A 17,120-nucleotide genomic window follows, 5' to 3' on the forward strand; every position below is an offset into this window, starting at 1 on the left:
GAACACAACAACTGTCTGGTCCACAACTCAGAGAGGACTGGCCGTCTGTAACATCTCTCTTGCTGCAGAGGAAGAAAAAAAAGAAGAAGTTTCCACTGCCTCAGGGTAGTTAAAGAATTGTTCTGTATTCTACCAAAAACTTGGAGTTGGAGCAGAATGGAGGAAGATCCTTGTTTCCAGAAGGTTCTTCGGAGGGTCATGGCGGCTCGCTTGCTCAACTTGACCACGGACCAGCCTGAGGGTTCGGCCTCACTGCTGGGTCTGCGCCAGTGAGGTCGTGCCGTGAGGAGTGAGGACATTTCCAGGAAGCTTTTGCTCGTATCAGTGGCGACTGTCATGGCGTCTGGAATATGGATGTCGGAGGAGGGGTAACAAATAAAAACTGCTTCTCTCTGAATGTTTCTTCAGGCCATCTACCTCTGCTTCACACACACACACACACACACACACACACACACACACACACACACACACACACACACACACACACACACACACACACACACACACACACACACACACACACACACACACACACACACACACACAGGACACTCTCACCTAAAACCTCCTCCTTCCCCCATCCCTTCCTCAAACTCATTTAAAGCATGTGTAACCTTTGACCCCATATGTCAGGCCAATCGTGCCATGCCCTCGTGCGGTCTTTCAGAAATTATAAAAGACATAAAAAACATTTAAGTCAATAGATAAATAAATAAATAAATAAATAGACAAGTACATAAATAATATGGTGGAAACAAAAAAAGTTTAAAATACCGCTCTTATCCCCAGTCCCACCCTCCTCCTTCCATGATGACTCTCTTGCTTAGGAAGGGGGGGTTGTTTGGAGTTAGGGGTTGGGAAAGTGAGGTGTTGATTTCAGGGGTCAATGGGTGTGTTTGTGTGTTGTTTTACAGTATGGGTGGGGAGGGGGGCGTGGGGGCGTGTGGTGTCCTCAAACAGTAATGGGGCACATGATGATCTTGTCCTCGAGCATGACGCTGACCACTAGGAAGACGAGATAGAGCAGGAACATGATGAAGCCCAGCAGCTTGCTCATCTTCCACTTGCAGGCGGCGATGGAGATGATGACGAAGAGGAGCATGAGGAAGAGCAGCACGATGGCGCAAAACAGGCCGTTGCTGCTCACCGCCACCGGGGACATGTTGTTGATGAACGACCACATCAGCCACGGAAACGGTAACCTGGGAGACGGTGAGGTTGAGGTAGGAAGAGAGGGAGGAAGAGAGGGGGAGAGGGAGACAGACACAAGGACAGAAAGAGGGAGGGAGAGAGAGAGAGAAAAGAGAACAAACAGGGAGGAAGAGAGACACACAGAGACGGACACAAAGGGACACAGAGAGGAGAACAGCAGAGAGGGAGAGAGAGAGAAATAAGAGTTGATGTTTACACACACACACAAACACACACACACACACACACACACACACACACACACACACACACACACGTTAAGAAGTCGCCTCAGTGTTCTCGTGTTGTGCGATGGAGGTGTGTGATTTCCAGCTTTCACTCAGACAGTGACTGATAGCTCCCTCTGTAGTCCCTATCATCTGCACTGGGCATATGAGGCGTCTCAAAGTCCCTGTGACGCCTGGTACTCACAGAGTGTGTATGAGGCGTCTCAAAGTCCCCCGTGACGCCTGGTACTCATAGAGTGTGATACACACTGGTGTCAGTGTAGAACAAGTGGATTATGTCACTCAGAGCATGCTCAGTGGAGAGGTGGTGGTCTAAACCCAATCATAGCACTCCACAAATGTCACCAAGAGAATTAAAAACAGACTTGCATAAATCTTGCCTAACTCAGTGCACTGACGCTTGCTTCAAGTGGTTAATGAAATGAATTATAATCAGCATCAAAGGTTTTAGAGTGCCAGGGAATGGCTGTGATGCTATTATCTATGCTGACAGTTGTGGTGACTGTAATGATGTTAGCAGTAGGGATGATAATGGGGGATAATTATGGAAATCATGATGACATTAGTGATGATAATGGATGATAATTGTGTCGACTGTACTAATATTACCAACAGTCATGATGATGACGCTGATGACATTAGTGATGATAATGGATGATAATTGTGTCGACTGTACTAATATTACCAACAGTCATGATGATGACGCTGATGACATTAGTGATGATGATATTGGAAGATAATTGTGTCGACTGTACTAATATTACCAATAATTATGATGATGACGCTGATGACATGATGTGATGATGATATTTATGATTGTTATGATGTAAACAGAGGAGATGAGTGATGAAGTATGGTGGGTCAGAGGCTAATCGTCATGGTGATGATGATGATGATGATGATGGTGATGACGACGGATGACATTATGTCAGTAATGATGTTAGTAGAGACGATGACGATGTGTGATGATTATGGAGGGTCATAAGTGTATTATGGTGATGATGATGATGATGGTCATGATGATGATGATGTCAGCATACCCCACGGTGATGTCGAAGATGTTTGACCCCACGGAGCTGGACACGGCCATGTCCCCCAGTCCCTTCCGTGCCACAATGACACTGGTGATGAGGTCAGGGATCGAGGTCCCTGCGGCCAGGATGGTCAATCCCATAATCTCCTCCGTAATCCCAATCGTCTCTCCGACCTGCAGTCCAGGGAAGAGGGGGGAAACAAAACCGAAATGAAAAGCAAAGACCAAAAAACATCTTGACATTAACATTTCTGTTTGTATGTTCCAAAGCCCTGAGTCTTTCCACTAAATGTGTTGTTGTTGTTGTTGCTGTTGTTGTTGCTGCTGTTGTTGTTGTTGTCATCGTTCTCATAGTCTGGCCAGTTTTATTGTTCAATTTTATTTTCTAATGTCTTGCTTCGTTGCTTACATTCAACCTATTGTCGTTCGGTGAATTATGTTTTAAGGTTTTGCTTGAATTTTATCATTGAAAACAAAAAGTCTCTTTCTAGACTCTAGATGCAGTTTGGAAGTCGAAACTTTTTTTTTTTCTCTTCCTCACTGCCAGATCACCACAAATCATGTGTGGGCTTTGTAAAAGAAGCCTATTTCTGACAAGCGTAGGATTATGCAACACTGTTCAGCTTTACTTTTTGTGACAAAAGTGTGTAATTAACAAATGTCTGAGGAGGGGGGGAGGGGGGGTGCTCTTCCACACAGAGTTGCACTGCAGCAAATGCCGAAATATTGAAATGAACCCCACTTCTCTGTCACTCAAAACACCTTCACTTAAACGACCCCATCCCTACGTGTCTCCTCTCCTCTCTCTCTCTTCTATTTACCCATCTCTCTCTCTCTCTCTCTCTTCCTGTCTATAGATATCTCCAATTATAGTAGCTAGCACATTCTTTGGCCACCAAATGTAATATACGTACATCCTTATCTCCATCGCTCTCTCTCCCTCCCGCCCTCATCTTGGCACTGACTGGCACTTTCCATTACTTTCACTGTCTATTCTCTATCGCCACAGAGAACACATGGACACACACACACACACACACGCACACACGCACACACACACACACACACACACACACACACGCACACAAACACACACACGCACGCACACACACACACACGCACACGCACACGCACACACACACACATGGACACACAAACACGCACACACACACACATGGACACACACGCACACACACACACACACACACACACACAAACACGCACACGCACACAAACACACAGGCACACACACGCACGCACACACCCTCTTTTTTGAGTGCCCCCTATTGGTTGGGGACTTCCCACACATGCAAGTACTCATTCTCCAAAACCTAGCCTTAGTATTATAACAACAAGGTGCACCTCAACCATCATACCGATACTTAACAATACAACAACAAGGTGCACCTCAACCATCATACCGATACTTAACAATACAACAATAAAACAACAACAACAGAGTGAGCATTTCATTGAGGTTGTCAAGTGGGCACCTTCTTCCGTCAGTGTTTCATTAAAAGTAGGCTCATGACACCTCCAGAAGACTCAACAGTGGTGTCTGGTGTCCCACAGCCATCCCCCTCCATACTCACGATGGGTTAGGACACATGTCAATACCAGGGACATTAACAGATACATCTCAAGATACACCTCGAAAACATTTCACATGCATCTCAGTGTCTGAACAATGCACTGTCTAATTATCTAAGCATCAATCTCATTCTACTATGGAGCCACAGCCGATCCAGGGTAAGGGGTGGGGCGGTGAGCCCCCTCAGGAGTATGGACCCAGGTTAGGGTCAGGGGAGGGGTTGGATATGAACCCAGTTTAGGGTAAGGGGAGGGGTTGGATATGAACCCAGTTTAGGGTAAGGGTAGGGTTTGGATATGAACCCAGGTTAGGGTAAGGGTAGGGGTTGGATATGAACCCAGTTTAGGGTAAGGGTAGGGGTTGGATATGAACCCAGGTTAGGGTAAGGGTAGGGGTTGGATATGAACCCAGGTTAGGGTAAGGGTAGGGGTTGGATATGAACCCAGGTTAGGGTCAGGGTAGGGGGTTTGGGGTCGGAGAGCCCCCTGGGATTACGAACCTGGATAAGGGCAAGGGAATGAAATGGGATACCAACCCTGGTCACGTGCATCAGGCTTCTTCACTTAATACAGGTTAATTCACATGTCCCCAAGTAGTCTTTGAGTGCCATAATAATCATCATTCATTATTATATTCAATCATAATCACCATAACCATTATTTTTTCAACAGCCTCAGACAACTCCTTTGAGGAAACCAAGGTGCAACAGAAGTGTTGTGGTTGATTTAGCTCCAAAGCCTCTAACAGCTATCTCCACTGGTCTTGTGTGTGCTTGCCTACCTCATTCCCTCGCTTCTGCTACCAGTTCCCCATGCGTTAGCTTCTTCCTTTCGCATCTTCAAAGGGAATCATTAACTTAATGAAGTAAACAATGCGCTCACACTCACACAACACAACGTTTGGTCTCATAGCAGTCTCAACAATACACCGTGGAACTTGAAGTTGTCTACCGACATCAGACGGCAATCTCCAATCTCACGCTTTGCCCCATTTGCCAGTACTGTCCGTACGTGCCCGGCGTCCACTTTTTTGCCCCTTCTCGCACAAAATAAATTCTACCCTCCTTATCATGAACCGGCAAAGAGTTAACATCCACGCCAACGACTGTAAAACCTAATTACGTCTCCACATGTACAGACCCTGGGTCAAGCAGACAGAACATGTTTTAATGAGCCAACACCCATACACAGCTTGCAGCTTCCGTCTTCACCCCCCCACTGACTGAGGTTCTGCGGAGTTGGGCCATCACTGAGTAATCACCATAGCAACCCGGAGGTTGGTAACTAGACAAAATGCTAACAAAAAAGCCTAGTTCGTTTGTTTCTTTGTGTATTTACATATTTATTTAAACATTTATTTATTTACATATGTGTTTGTTTGTTTGTTTATTTATCTATGCTTTAGTTTCTTCTTTTCTTTTTAATACAGTGATTGCATGGGGTGAGAGTCACAAGGTAATGGAGTCAGATTAAGGTCACTAATCCAGTGTTTAGCTTCTGCAGTTTGGCTCTGGATCAGGGGCATCTGCTGAAACCATGCACACTGAAACAGAGATCTGGGGTGGAGAGCTTCGTGCAAACTCTGAGACTCAGATAAACACATGAGTAAACAAGCAAACAAACAAACAAACAGAAAACAAAATTTTTGCTAATCCCTTCCCCTAATTCTGTTGAGTTGCACCACATAAGAAAACCTGTGGCTCTGACCTCGTATTTAAAAGTACTACATTGAATGTGGTGTTTAAACATTGTACAAAAAAGCACTTCATTGAATGCAGTGTTTGAAAGTGTTATAAAAAGCACTACATTGAATATAGTGTTTACAAGTATAACCAGCAGGCGATTTCAGGGGGAATATCATTCCCCTTGTTAGCAAAATGACCAATATAGATCCCCCTTGTTAACCTGACACCCCCCCCCCTCTCTCAGAGAAGAGTTCAGTTGTTACTCTAGTATACCTGACTCATTGATATGAGTATGTTACTCTAGTATACCTGACTCATTGATGAGTTTGTGACTCATTGACCCTTTATGAGAGTTAGTCTAGTATACCTGACTCATTGATATGAGTTTGTTACTCTAGTATACCTGACTAATTGACCCTATATGAGTGTTGTTCAGGTCTCAGTGAGACAGAGTACACATCCAAAATGAGTTGCAGATACAAAATAATGCTACACTAAGTTCATGTCTTTGACAACAACAGAATATCAATATTTCTGGTTCCATCAGTCCCCTATATGAGCATTTATATGCTCACACAAGAACCACCATGCAACAAATCAGGCCAGGAAAACATCAATATGCGGTTCCATCAATACCTGACTCATTGATGAGTTTGTTACTTTAGTATACCTGACTCATTGACCCTTCATGAGATTGTTACTCTAGTATACCTGACTCATTGATATGAGGTTGTTACTCTAGTATACCTGACTCATTGATATGAGTTTGTTACTCTAGTATACCTGACTCATTGATGAGTTTGTGACTCTGGTATACCCGACTCATTGATGAGTTTGTTACTCTAGTATACCTGACTCATTGACCCTATTGATTTCAGATGATGTTAAAAAAAGACTGACAAAATGTACCCTTACAGAAATTATCAAAATGCTTGTGAACTTGCTATCTTAGACTAATGCAGAGAAAATGCCCAATGCTTGCTGAGAAATGAGAAAACATGGACTTGACAGACTTTTGTTGTTTGGTCTCGCTCTAAAGGCTCTGACCGAGTTGAAGTCTGATCTCAAGTCCCCGTATCTTTGGCTGCATGCCTCTCTACATATGTCAGGTTGACTTCTGCTACCTGAACACAGGGCACAGAGGTTAGCCTTCTAAATATAAACCATGCAAGCAGCACCGGATATGACGGCCATTTTAATCCCTGCTTACTTTTTTTTTGTCTGTTGCTTAGCAACTCACCTGGTGGGCCCACCACACCATGAGGTAGGAGAAGGCAGCGATCCAGCCGATCGCCCCGAGAAACGTGAGCGGGAAGAACTTTTTAGACGACTGCAGAAACCAGACGAGAAAACACAAAAGAAAGAGAAAGAAATACAGAGAGAGAGGGAGAAAAGGAGAGAGAGAGAAGACAATTATCATGAGATGACCCACAAAGTGGCAGGCTAACTAAAGTAGCCTCAAAACACAAGAGGCTAATGTGGTTCTGGAAACACTCATGTGATTGTTACTCAGGTAATAACTGGTCTGCATGATCATTCTTGAGTCACCCACGGCTAGTAGTGGGAATCAAATCAAGAGGTTATAATTCACATCTGGGGAAGGACAGTCTCTTGTTTTTGTTCTTAACCAGATGCAAAGGAAAGTGGTAATGATTGAACTAGACCTGCACAGGGTTCACTGCACTAGACCTGCACAGGGTTCACTGCACAGGGTTTACTGCACAGGGTTCACTGCACTAGACCTGCACAGGGTTCACTGCACTAGACCTGCACAGGGTTCACTGCACTAGACCTGCACAGGGTTCACTGCACTAGACCTGCACAGGGTTCACTGCACTAGACCTGCACAGGGTTTACTGCACAGGGTTCACTGCACTAGACCAGCACAGGGTTCACTGCACTAGACCAGCACAGGGTTCACTGCACTAGACCTGCACAGGGTTCACTGCACTAGACCTGCACAGGGTTCACTGCACAGGGTTCACTGCACTAGACCTGCACAGGGTTCACTGCACAGGGTTCACTGCACTAGACCTGCACAGGGTTCACTGCACTAGACCTGCACAGGGTTCACTGCACTAGACCAGCACAGGGTTCACTGCACTAGACCAGCACAGGGTTCACTGCACTAGACCTGCACAGGGTTCACTGCACTAGACCTGCACAGGGTTCACTGCACAGGGTTCACTGCACTAGACCTGCACAGGGTTCACTGCACTAGACCTGCACAGGGTTCACTGCTGCCCCACACAGCTGCTGCCCCACTGGACTAATAAGCATCAGGCACTTACAACACTGACATACAGTATTTGATAACAGTGGGGTTGGAGAGTTTTACTCTGCAATAACATAATATCAACCAATCAATCAATCAATCAATCAATCAACCAGATCAAACAGTCAATCAATCATTTAGAGTCAGGGCTCTACGCTAAGGTTTTCCCCAAGGAGTACATGTGCTCCTAAATGAAAAAATTTAGGAGCACACAAAGAAATTTAGGAGCACAGCGATTTTTTTTAATGCGGAAGTAAAGCATGTCATTTGCGACCTATAGTTCCAAACATTGTATTTTCCAACGTTCAACCCCATTCATGTTCAGTGTTTCCGAAGCAAGTTAGCTGGTAAATTGATCAAATTACTGCATTTGTTCATATTTCAACACTTTAGTGGACCTCTTATCAATTGTTATTAGTAGTATTTTATATAGCCAGCTTTACCTAAAGTTTATTGTAAGATATAGTTTGTTAGATTCTAAATGCAGTTAGAGTTAGACTGTAGGTCTAGTATCTAATGTAAGCAACACTTTTACTGTAGCTAGCTAGAGAGCATGTGTACCATAACCAGTAGTCCGTTGGTTTATAGTCTGTCAAATTAGTTCTAGTTATTGGTGTTTGTTGGCATACAAAGTTAGTCTTCTCTTATTAGCCTAGTTAGTACATCTGATTAGAGCTAGCAACAATGAATTGTAGATTAAGGGGTCCCCTATCTCAGTGTTAATTTTGGCAGCTATTTTAGATTTAGTCTTAAGACGAAAATGCATACTAGTTTTAGTCACATTTAGTCATTTTTATCCTTCTTAGTTTTAGTCTAGTTTTCGTCAACGAAAACTGATTACATTTTAGTCTAGTTTTAGTCACATTTAAAAGTCCATATTATAGCCACATTAAACTCCTTTCCTTCCCAGGCCCAGGGACCCCCTGTGTTGTGTCTACAAGTGCATAATAGTCAAGCTTGCAGTACTTAAATTGTGGATGCAATTAGTCTCTAAGAGACAGATCTCTTAGTATATGCCTACAGCTGAATTCCAATGAATTCAATGTAAATAATCATTTTAAGGCAATACTTAATTAACAGAATTATCATTCAAATATAAGAGAATATCAAGTCTAGATTTTCAAATGATGTGATAGCACATTACAACTACTATGCCTACCTGGCCTTAGAGTTAAATCAACCACATATCCTCCATTTGAATTGCTGTGCAATTTGATAACCAACAGATTTAGCTAGACGGATAGTTTTGACAGTTGAAAGTGGTGCCAATGATAATAACAACTGCCCAAATAGACAAGGATATTTAAACCAATCACATATTCATTATTTTTTCTTGATTAATGTCATGCGTGGCCTGCCCTATAGTCTATTCTGCAATGAGTTTACTAGCTAGCATAACTTAGCTAGGATATGCTACCTCATAGTTAGCTAAAAGTTCGCCAAGGCTAACGGAAGGCTTAAATCGAAAATGACTAGCTAGCTATCCAAGCTGACACAACCTATACACTCGACTGCCCCTTTGAAGTTAACTTAACGTTGGCTAATACATTCTAATAACTAGTTATCATTGACAGTTACTAGCTAAGTTACCAAACTCCTTTCTCTTTCTTTTTTCTAAATTGAGCAGTTGCTGGTGTGAGCTACAGTATGGGAGCTAGAAAAGCCATTTCTAGCTCTGCTTCACAATATTGCTGCCTAGTGTTATAAGTTAATGTAATGTTAATAAAGTATCAGACATAAACAGAATACAACACACCAGTAACCAATTGATAGTATGTGTTAATATACCGAAAATGTCAGTAAATCGAGGTGGTGCTGCTGTCTGTCCCGTGAAAGACCATTCAAACAGGTTGCCAGCAGTGGGTTTTTTGCGAGCTACTTATACCAAGTGATCACATGTCGGAGAGATCGTCGTAACCCTCTTTTTATATGGCTCTGGCCCATTGGTTGCGAATCGTCGCTCTCATTTGCATGAAGTTAAGCGTGTCATCATGCTATGTTCACATCGTGCAGTCGCGACCCCGTCACTTGTTTCCATATGAAATCTATGGTGCTTCACTTCTTCGCGCCGTTGTTCCGTGTATTGACAACAGCCCGTCACTCGCGCACTGTGCTCGTAAATTATTTTTCAAGTTCGCACATACCTATTTTTAGGCGCAAATGCCAGTGAAATACTCGCACTGTAGAGCCCTCTAGAGTACAACAGCCCTGTAACTTCTATCACTAATCACTTCTATCATCATCATCATCATCATCCTCATCCTCATCCTGTGTTTCATTCACCTGTTTCCTGACGTCAGGTAGTGTGAGCCAGAGCACGAACACGATGGGGAAGATGAACAGGTATGCCGCACGCTTGCGGTTGGTCTCGGGCCAGCCCAGACTAAGAGGCTGATCGTCCTCCTCCTCATCCTCACCCTGAAACACAGACACACACACACACAGACGAGCATACACACAAACACACACACACACACACACACACACAGACGAGCATACACACAAACACACACACACAGACAGAGAGAAAGAGGTGAAATCACAGCAATCATTCAGGTGTACCATTAAGTTAGGGACTACTTTACTTTGTGTTATGACATTGTGTATGGACAGTGGGCAAATAAAGGACAATCAGCGATTTGATAGGTGATGGTGTTCAGATGTGTTTAGTGTTAAGTTCAGTGTTGAGTAATTATCCCTCATATTGTTTTGTTTGAAAGTATGGAAAAAGAAGAAATGTACAAAAGAGAAAAAAGAAAAAGATAAATGATGAATCACCTGAGACCCCTATCCTTAATATGCACACAGAGAACCAACAGACACGTTGTGCAAAAGCATTTCACGTTGTGCAAAATCATTTTATCATTTATTACAATCCAACCCATATACTATGTATATATACATTATCACATCCTGTGACGCTAACTGGGAATCAGAATTGGAGTGCGAGTTATCTTCAGATTACTCAGCCATCCATGTCCAAGCAAGCAACCCCTCAAGGCCAGGCATGAGTCTTCTGCCTCTCTTCGAGTGTCTTCGAGGCCTTACAGTCAGTCCATCATCATCATCATCATCATCATAATCATCGCTGACTCCTCTCTGGCTGGAGCATTATGGGAGATCACGACCGACGGGAGGGGGCACAGCCTGACGACAGTGACAGTAATCATTCTGATGAAGAGGATGATGATGATTATTCTACTGTCATGGTGTCTCTCCTTCCAGTCTGTTTCCCTTATTCCATTCCGTTATTCTCCCTTTCTTTCTCTTCCTTTCTCTCGTTTCTTCAACCTTCCCTTCTTCTCTCTCTCTCCCTCTCCCTCTCTTGTTAGTCACCAGGCGTTGTGTTGGTGTGTCTGCCACTGGTCTGTCAGTGGGGTACTTCTGGATGGGGGTGGGGTTCACAGATGGGGGAGAGTTGGAGAACTCTGGCTGGGAGTTCAGTGGTGGGTGAAATAACGTCAGCATCATGGAGTCACTCATAAAACACACACACACACACACACACACACACACACACACACACACACACACACACACACACACACACACACACACACACACACACGCACGCACACACACACCATCCTACTTTCTTTTTCTTTGTCTCACTTGCCACATATCTTGACAAAAATTAAGGGACATTTTTAGTTCACCACACTAAATGCGAGGTGAACAGTATTGATTATGTATAATCAATGTTATTGAATTATTGACACATGGCAAGTATACAAACAACAACAAATAAGTCTAAGACTAGCCAATGAAGACAGCCCCAGGAAATGGTACAGAATTCCCCGGATCTTCAATTTGGGTGTTCTTTATTTTCCATATACAGGAGTCTCTTAATTAGCTATGCCTCATCATAAATATACACACACACACACTCTCTCTCTCTCTCTGTCGACAACCCACCCACCCACCCACACACACACACACACACACACACACACACACACACACACACACACACACACACACACACACACACACACACACACACACACACACACACACACAGGCCCTGGTGGTACAGGCTCCTCTGATGTCAAATGCAGAGCAGGAACCAGGATCCAGCCCAGTCGCCCAGGGGACTACAGGGGAGGGAGAACACGTCTGCTCTGGAGTTAATTTCAAACCAAGCTGGTCCCTCAACAGGCAATACACACACACGCACGCACGCACGCACGCACGCACGCACGCACGCACGCACGCACGCACGCACGCACACACGCACACACACACACACACACACACACACACACACACACACACACACACACACAAACACTTTGTTTTGTTCTAGCTGTGTTTCAGTGGGAGGCTACTGATGTAATAATGGGGAATGGGGCAGGTTTGATGGTTATGACCGTAATGAAATAAGGTTGATGTGATGAGGACGATGAAGACGTTGAAGAGGAGGAGGATGCTAATCAGAGCGAGAGGCAAATGGGCGTTCCTAGCTTGTGGTTGCCGGGTAACAGAATAAACAAAGTAGGCTAGACACAGTTGCTCATTTGTTTCAGCGACACGCGGCACGCTGCCTTCAGTCCCATTAGTAGTCGCCGTGCCCCGTCGTGTCACGTCACTCAGTATTTGCATTAAATAGACCTCGAGCCTACTCTCACTCTGCCTAGATGGGGATGCAATGGTCACTTGTCGCTCTAAATGGCCAACTCCCAGTGAAAATAAACAGCAGCTGATTGCTTTGACTCTCTCCTGTGTCGTTGGCGTGACCGAGGGGGGAGGGGGGATTCTGGTTAGGGAGTCAGAGACAAGAGAGAGGGCTAAAAGAAAGTGAGGGAGGGGGAGAAAAGAGGGCGATGTTTTGATCTGTCTGTCTATCTGCATAACGGTATCGGCCCCTCACCTGTCTCTCTCTCTCTCTCTCATACTTTCACATTAGTGTCTAAACGCTCGTACTAAATGCTCACATTAGTGTCTGAAAACACACACAGATACACACACTCGTACTCCCACAAACACATACATACACAAATGCACGCACACACACAGGCACACAAACACTTACAAACACACACACACACACACACACGCACACACACACACACACACACACACACACACACACACACACACACACACACACACCCAAACCCACAGAGCCCTCCAGCTGCAAAGGGACATCCTCTTCCCATCCGACCCCCTATAGGCAGCTCCTCCTGGGGGTTGAGCTGCAGATGAAGTCCCTGGGTGGCCAGAGCTGCCGGGAGCAGACAGGTGGTGACATTTCGCTTTGTTCATCTCTCCCTCTCTTCTCCTCCTCTGCTCTCTTTCTTCTTTTTCTTCTCCATTTCTCCGTCACACTCTCATCACCTTCCTCTTGATATGGGGGGGTGGAAGGGGCTGGTTGTCTTCTGTTTTATACCGGCGTGTGTGAGTGTGTGTGCCCATGTGTTTCCAAGTGTGTGGCTCTGCCTCTGTGTGTGCCTGTGTGTGTGTGTGTTGTACAGATGGTTTGACATTTCCCCATGTACCATGCAACTCCAGTGGCGGTGATTGGAACCAGATCGACAGGCCAAAAATAACCAACCCCCTCCCCCCACCAGCCAGCCCTAACAGCATGGGGATGATTGGGGCCCGAGGAAAGAGGCTTCAAGGTGTGTGTGTGTGTGTGTGTGTGTGTGAGTGTGTTTCGCTGTGTGTGTGTGTTTATGTATGTGTGTTTCTCTGTGTTACTGTGTATGTCTTTGTGTGTGTGTGTGTGTGATGAATCACCTTTCAATATGCATGTCTGTAGGAAACAGGGAAAAGTTAAAGGAACAGAAAAAGAGACTTCAAGAGAAATCAAGACAGAGAAAATGAGACACGTGGGACTGACTGAGAGAGAGAGAGAGAGAGAGAGAGAGAGAGCAGATGAGTGAAAGATTGCAAAAAGATCGCGCAACAGAAAGGCAGAAAGCCCAAAGACAGCTTTTAAATCCTATTCCAGAATTTAAGCGTTTGATCGGAATTCCAAATGAGCCTTGTTGGCGCGGTAACAGGAACCATGAGTCATAAAGACTGTTGGTTCATCAGTTCAGTTCAGTCCAACACCCCCCCTACCCCCTCGCTCTCATCTGAAAGACAAGCAGACGCGTGCGAGAGAGAAAGAGAGAGAGAGAGCGGCATCATCAGAGGGGCTTCATACACTCATCCATATTTCATGTGAGCTAAACACGGATTGTAGCTAATTGGGTTAGCGTGCGGCGTGGCTACTGACTCACACGAGCTGTTACATGCGTCAACAGTAGTGACAAGTAAGACACCATAACGCTCGCCTGCCCTCCTCCCTTCGCCACAGAACACAAAGCCTTGAGACACGATACCGATTCTATATTTGTCAGTCGTGTGTGGCGCAGGACAGCGTTAGGAGCTATATTTTACTTGGCATTTCAAGGGAGAAAAAAATAGCCTGAAACGGTGGAGGGAACCTGCTGAGATTTTTAATTTGACCTTCCCGCACCGGATCTTTCCCGGCCTGGCTGTGGGGCCGGAGACTCCGCAAGGAATTGGGCAATTACCGCTCCAGAGCCCTGGGCGGCACCTAAACCTGTGAAGAAAGGCGAGCCGCGCCACTTCCTGACAGACCCTGACAGGTGCATCGTGGGATACCTGCAAAAGGTACCCCACTAAAAATAGTCGTGGGTAGGTAGCCTAGAAATGTTGAATCATATCAGCTCCACTCATTTTAGCCTAAGAAAGGAACTTTTTGCAGTTTGAGATAGAAAGAAAAAGTTTTCTTGAGCCTTTTTCTTTCTACCTCATACATCATTTTATTTCTCCTCTGAACCTCACTTTCCCTTTTTTTTTTCCTTTCAATATTTCCAACTCTTTCATTCTTTTCTCAGTGTGTTTCTCTGTCTCCCTCTCTCTCTCTCTCTCTCTCTCTCTATCTGTTCATTTATTGAGCCATTCATTTTCTCCTGCAGGAATGAAAAGGTGCTATTACCTGTCAGAGTCAGCAGACGAGCTTCTCTCTCCACGCTCTAGTTATATAAATATATATATTAAAGGATGTCCTTCTTTTTCTTTGCGTGCTCAATGAAGGTGTGTGTGTGTGTGTGTGTGTGTGTGTGTGTGTGTGTGTGCTCAATGAAGGTGTGTGTGTGTTCAATGAAGGTGTGTGTGTGCACGCTCAATGAAGGTTGGAAATAGAAAAAAGGACACACTTTGGAGACGATTCCGGGTCATTTTCTGCCCCTTGGAAATGATGTCGCTGGAGAAGATCCATTTTCTGTGTGTGTGTGTGTGTGTGTGTGTGTGTGTGTGTGTGTGTGTGTGTGTGTGTGTGTGTGTGTGTGTGTGTGTGCGTGTGTTTTCTGGAGAAGATCCATCTTCCTTTAAGTATCTCCATTAGAGCAGGTAATGGCCAAAGCTTTGATTTTTTTTTCTGTGGGTCTATATTAATGCATTTGATTTAGACACACACACACACACACACACACACACACACACACACACACACACGGTTGTCTCTGTGGCTTTCCTGATCATGGATTCTTTACAATCTCCTTTTTAAAACTCCAGATATTGACAAGTTAGACTAGATGACCTTGTGCGTGTGTGTGTGTGTGTGTGTGTGTGTGTGTGTGAGAGTGAGAGAGAGAGAGAGAGTATGTGTGGGTGTGTGTCTCTGTTTGTGAGTTTGTGTGTGTGTTTGTGTGTGTACATGTACTGATGAGGGAAATAGAAATTCCCCAAATCCTGTTTGGCACACGCTGCAGGTTGGGAAAGTTCACCCGCTTTGACACCTCTCCTGACTTTGCCCTCCTGAAATGACTTTGGGAAAGAGCGCACGGCGAGCACGGGCACCCGCTGCACCCCACGCGCCACGCTGGGCCATCTGCCACGCTGGCGTGTCGCCGTGCCAATGACATGGCATGGGGCAGCACGGGGCGTGGCAGGGTTCATCACTCTACACAGGCAGAGACCGTGTGTGAGTGTGTGACTGCGTGTTTGTGTGTGCGTGCGTGTGTGCATGTGTGTGTGTGTGTGCATGTGTGTGTGCATGTGTGTGTGCATGTGTGTGTGTGCATGTGTGTGCGTGCGTGCGTGTGCTTGTGCGTGTGTGTGCATGTGTGTATGTGTACATGCATGCGTGTGTGTATGTGCATGTGTGTGTGCATGTGTGTGTGTGCGTGTGCATTGGCTATCTGCCAGCCTACCGCATCTCCGTCCTGTCCAGCGGTGCCGTTCATTGGGGGCGTGGCCTCCACCTCAACACTGGAGCTGTTGGGCAGGTTCTTATCTACAAAGGAACCAAAGCAAACACACAAGCCATTACACACGGCATAGACACAACCCAAGGGATTTACCAATCAATCAATCAATCAATCAATCAACTGTTCAATTTTTACATCTACGTGTATATATCTCAAACTATCCATCTGTATTAGTTGAACAGTAATTAGTCAAACCTCAAACCATTCATCCATCCATCCATCCATCCATTTATCTATCCATCCATTCATCCATCCATTTATACATCCACCTATCTATCTATCTATCTGTCTATCTATCTATGTATGTATATATCTATCTATCTTTCTACCTCCATTAATTCATCCATCTCTTAAACCCCCAAAGGGTTGACAATCCTCCAATTCATTTAGTGCAGATTGGCCTCCACTCCAGATGAAAGCCAAGCCTAGTGGCCGTGTAATCAGATGATTAAAACATCATTCGCGCGGAAATTAGGCTTTAGTACATCTGCAGTCGTGACACAGAAGCCAGAGCGCCAGGCAGCCCTGTCCAAGAGCGTGATTTGTGTGTCCTGACAAGACCGTATACTGACTCATGACCGTAAAATGAACATGTAGGCAGGAAAATATGACTAGAAAGATGAGGGAGTGCTTCATCGTGGCTGATGGGAATAAAAATGTAAACATTTCCCTCTCAGGAATGTCCTTTCATTATCACCTCACCTCTAATGGACGGTAAACAAGCACACATCAAAGTGCGACGCCAGCGTCTGTGTGTGAACGGTGATAAGATGCTAATACGCTAATACTGCACCGTTAGCATAATAGGCCTTTGGTGTTAAATGTCTCTGGCTCTCTTTGATTCTAGGTGAGTCTGAAGAGCTGCACACA

At 45.0% G+C, this 17,120-nt stretch overlaps 1 protein-coding gene across 6 annotated transcripts in view; it reads right to left on the reverse strand.

Moving 5' to 3' along the window:
- Positions 1-485: 485 nt before the first annotated feature.
- LOC105903060 (sodium/potassium/calcium exchanger 2) overlaps positions 486-17,120 on the reverse strand; it is a 70,680-nt gene continuing 54,045 nt past the window's right edge. For all 6 annotated transcript variants that reach the window (XM_042710568.1, XM_031584597.2, XM_031584595.2 and 3 more), the window contains 5 exons: positions 16,194-16,276; positions 10,309-10,443; positions 6,991-7,080; positions 2,483-2,649; positions 486-1,205 (listed from right to left, as the gene is read on the reverse strand). In XM_042710568.1, the coding sequence (XP_042566502.1) occupies positions 956-1,205; positions 2,483-2,649; positions 6,991-7,080; positions 10,309-10,443; positions 16,194-16,276 (725 nt within the window). In that variant the 3' untranslated portion in view covers positions 486-955. The remainder of the gene's footprint in view (positions 1,206-2,482; positions 2,650-6,990; positions 7,081-10,308; positions 10,444-16,193; positions 16,277-17,120) is intronic.

Source organism: Clupea harengus, chromosome 18, assembly GCF_900700415.2.
Source record: "Clupea harengus chromosome 18, Ch_v2.0.2, whole genome shotgun sequence".
Taxonomy (NCBI): Eukaryota; Metazoa; Chordata; class Actinopteri; order Clupeiformes; family Clupeidae; genus Clupea; species Clupea harengus.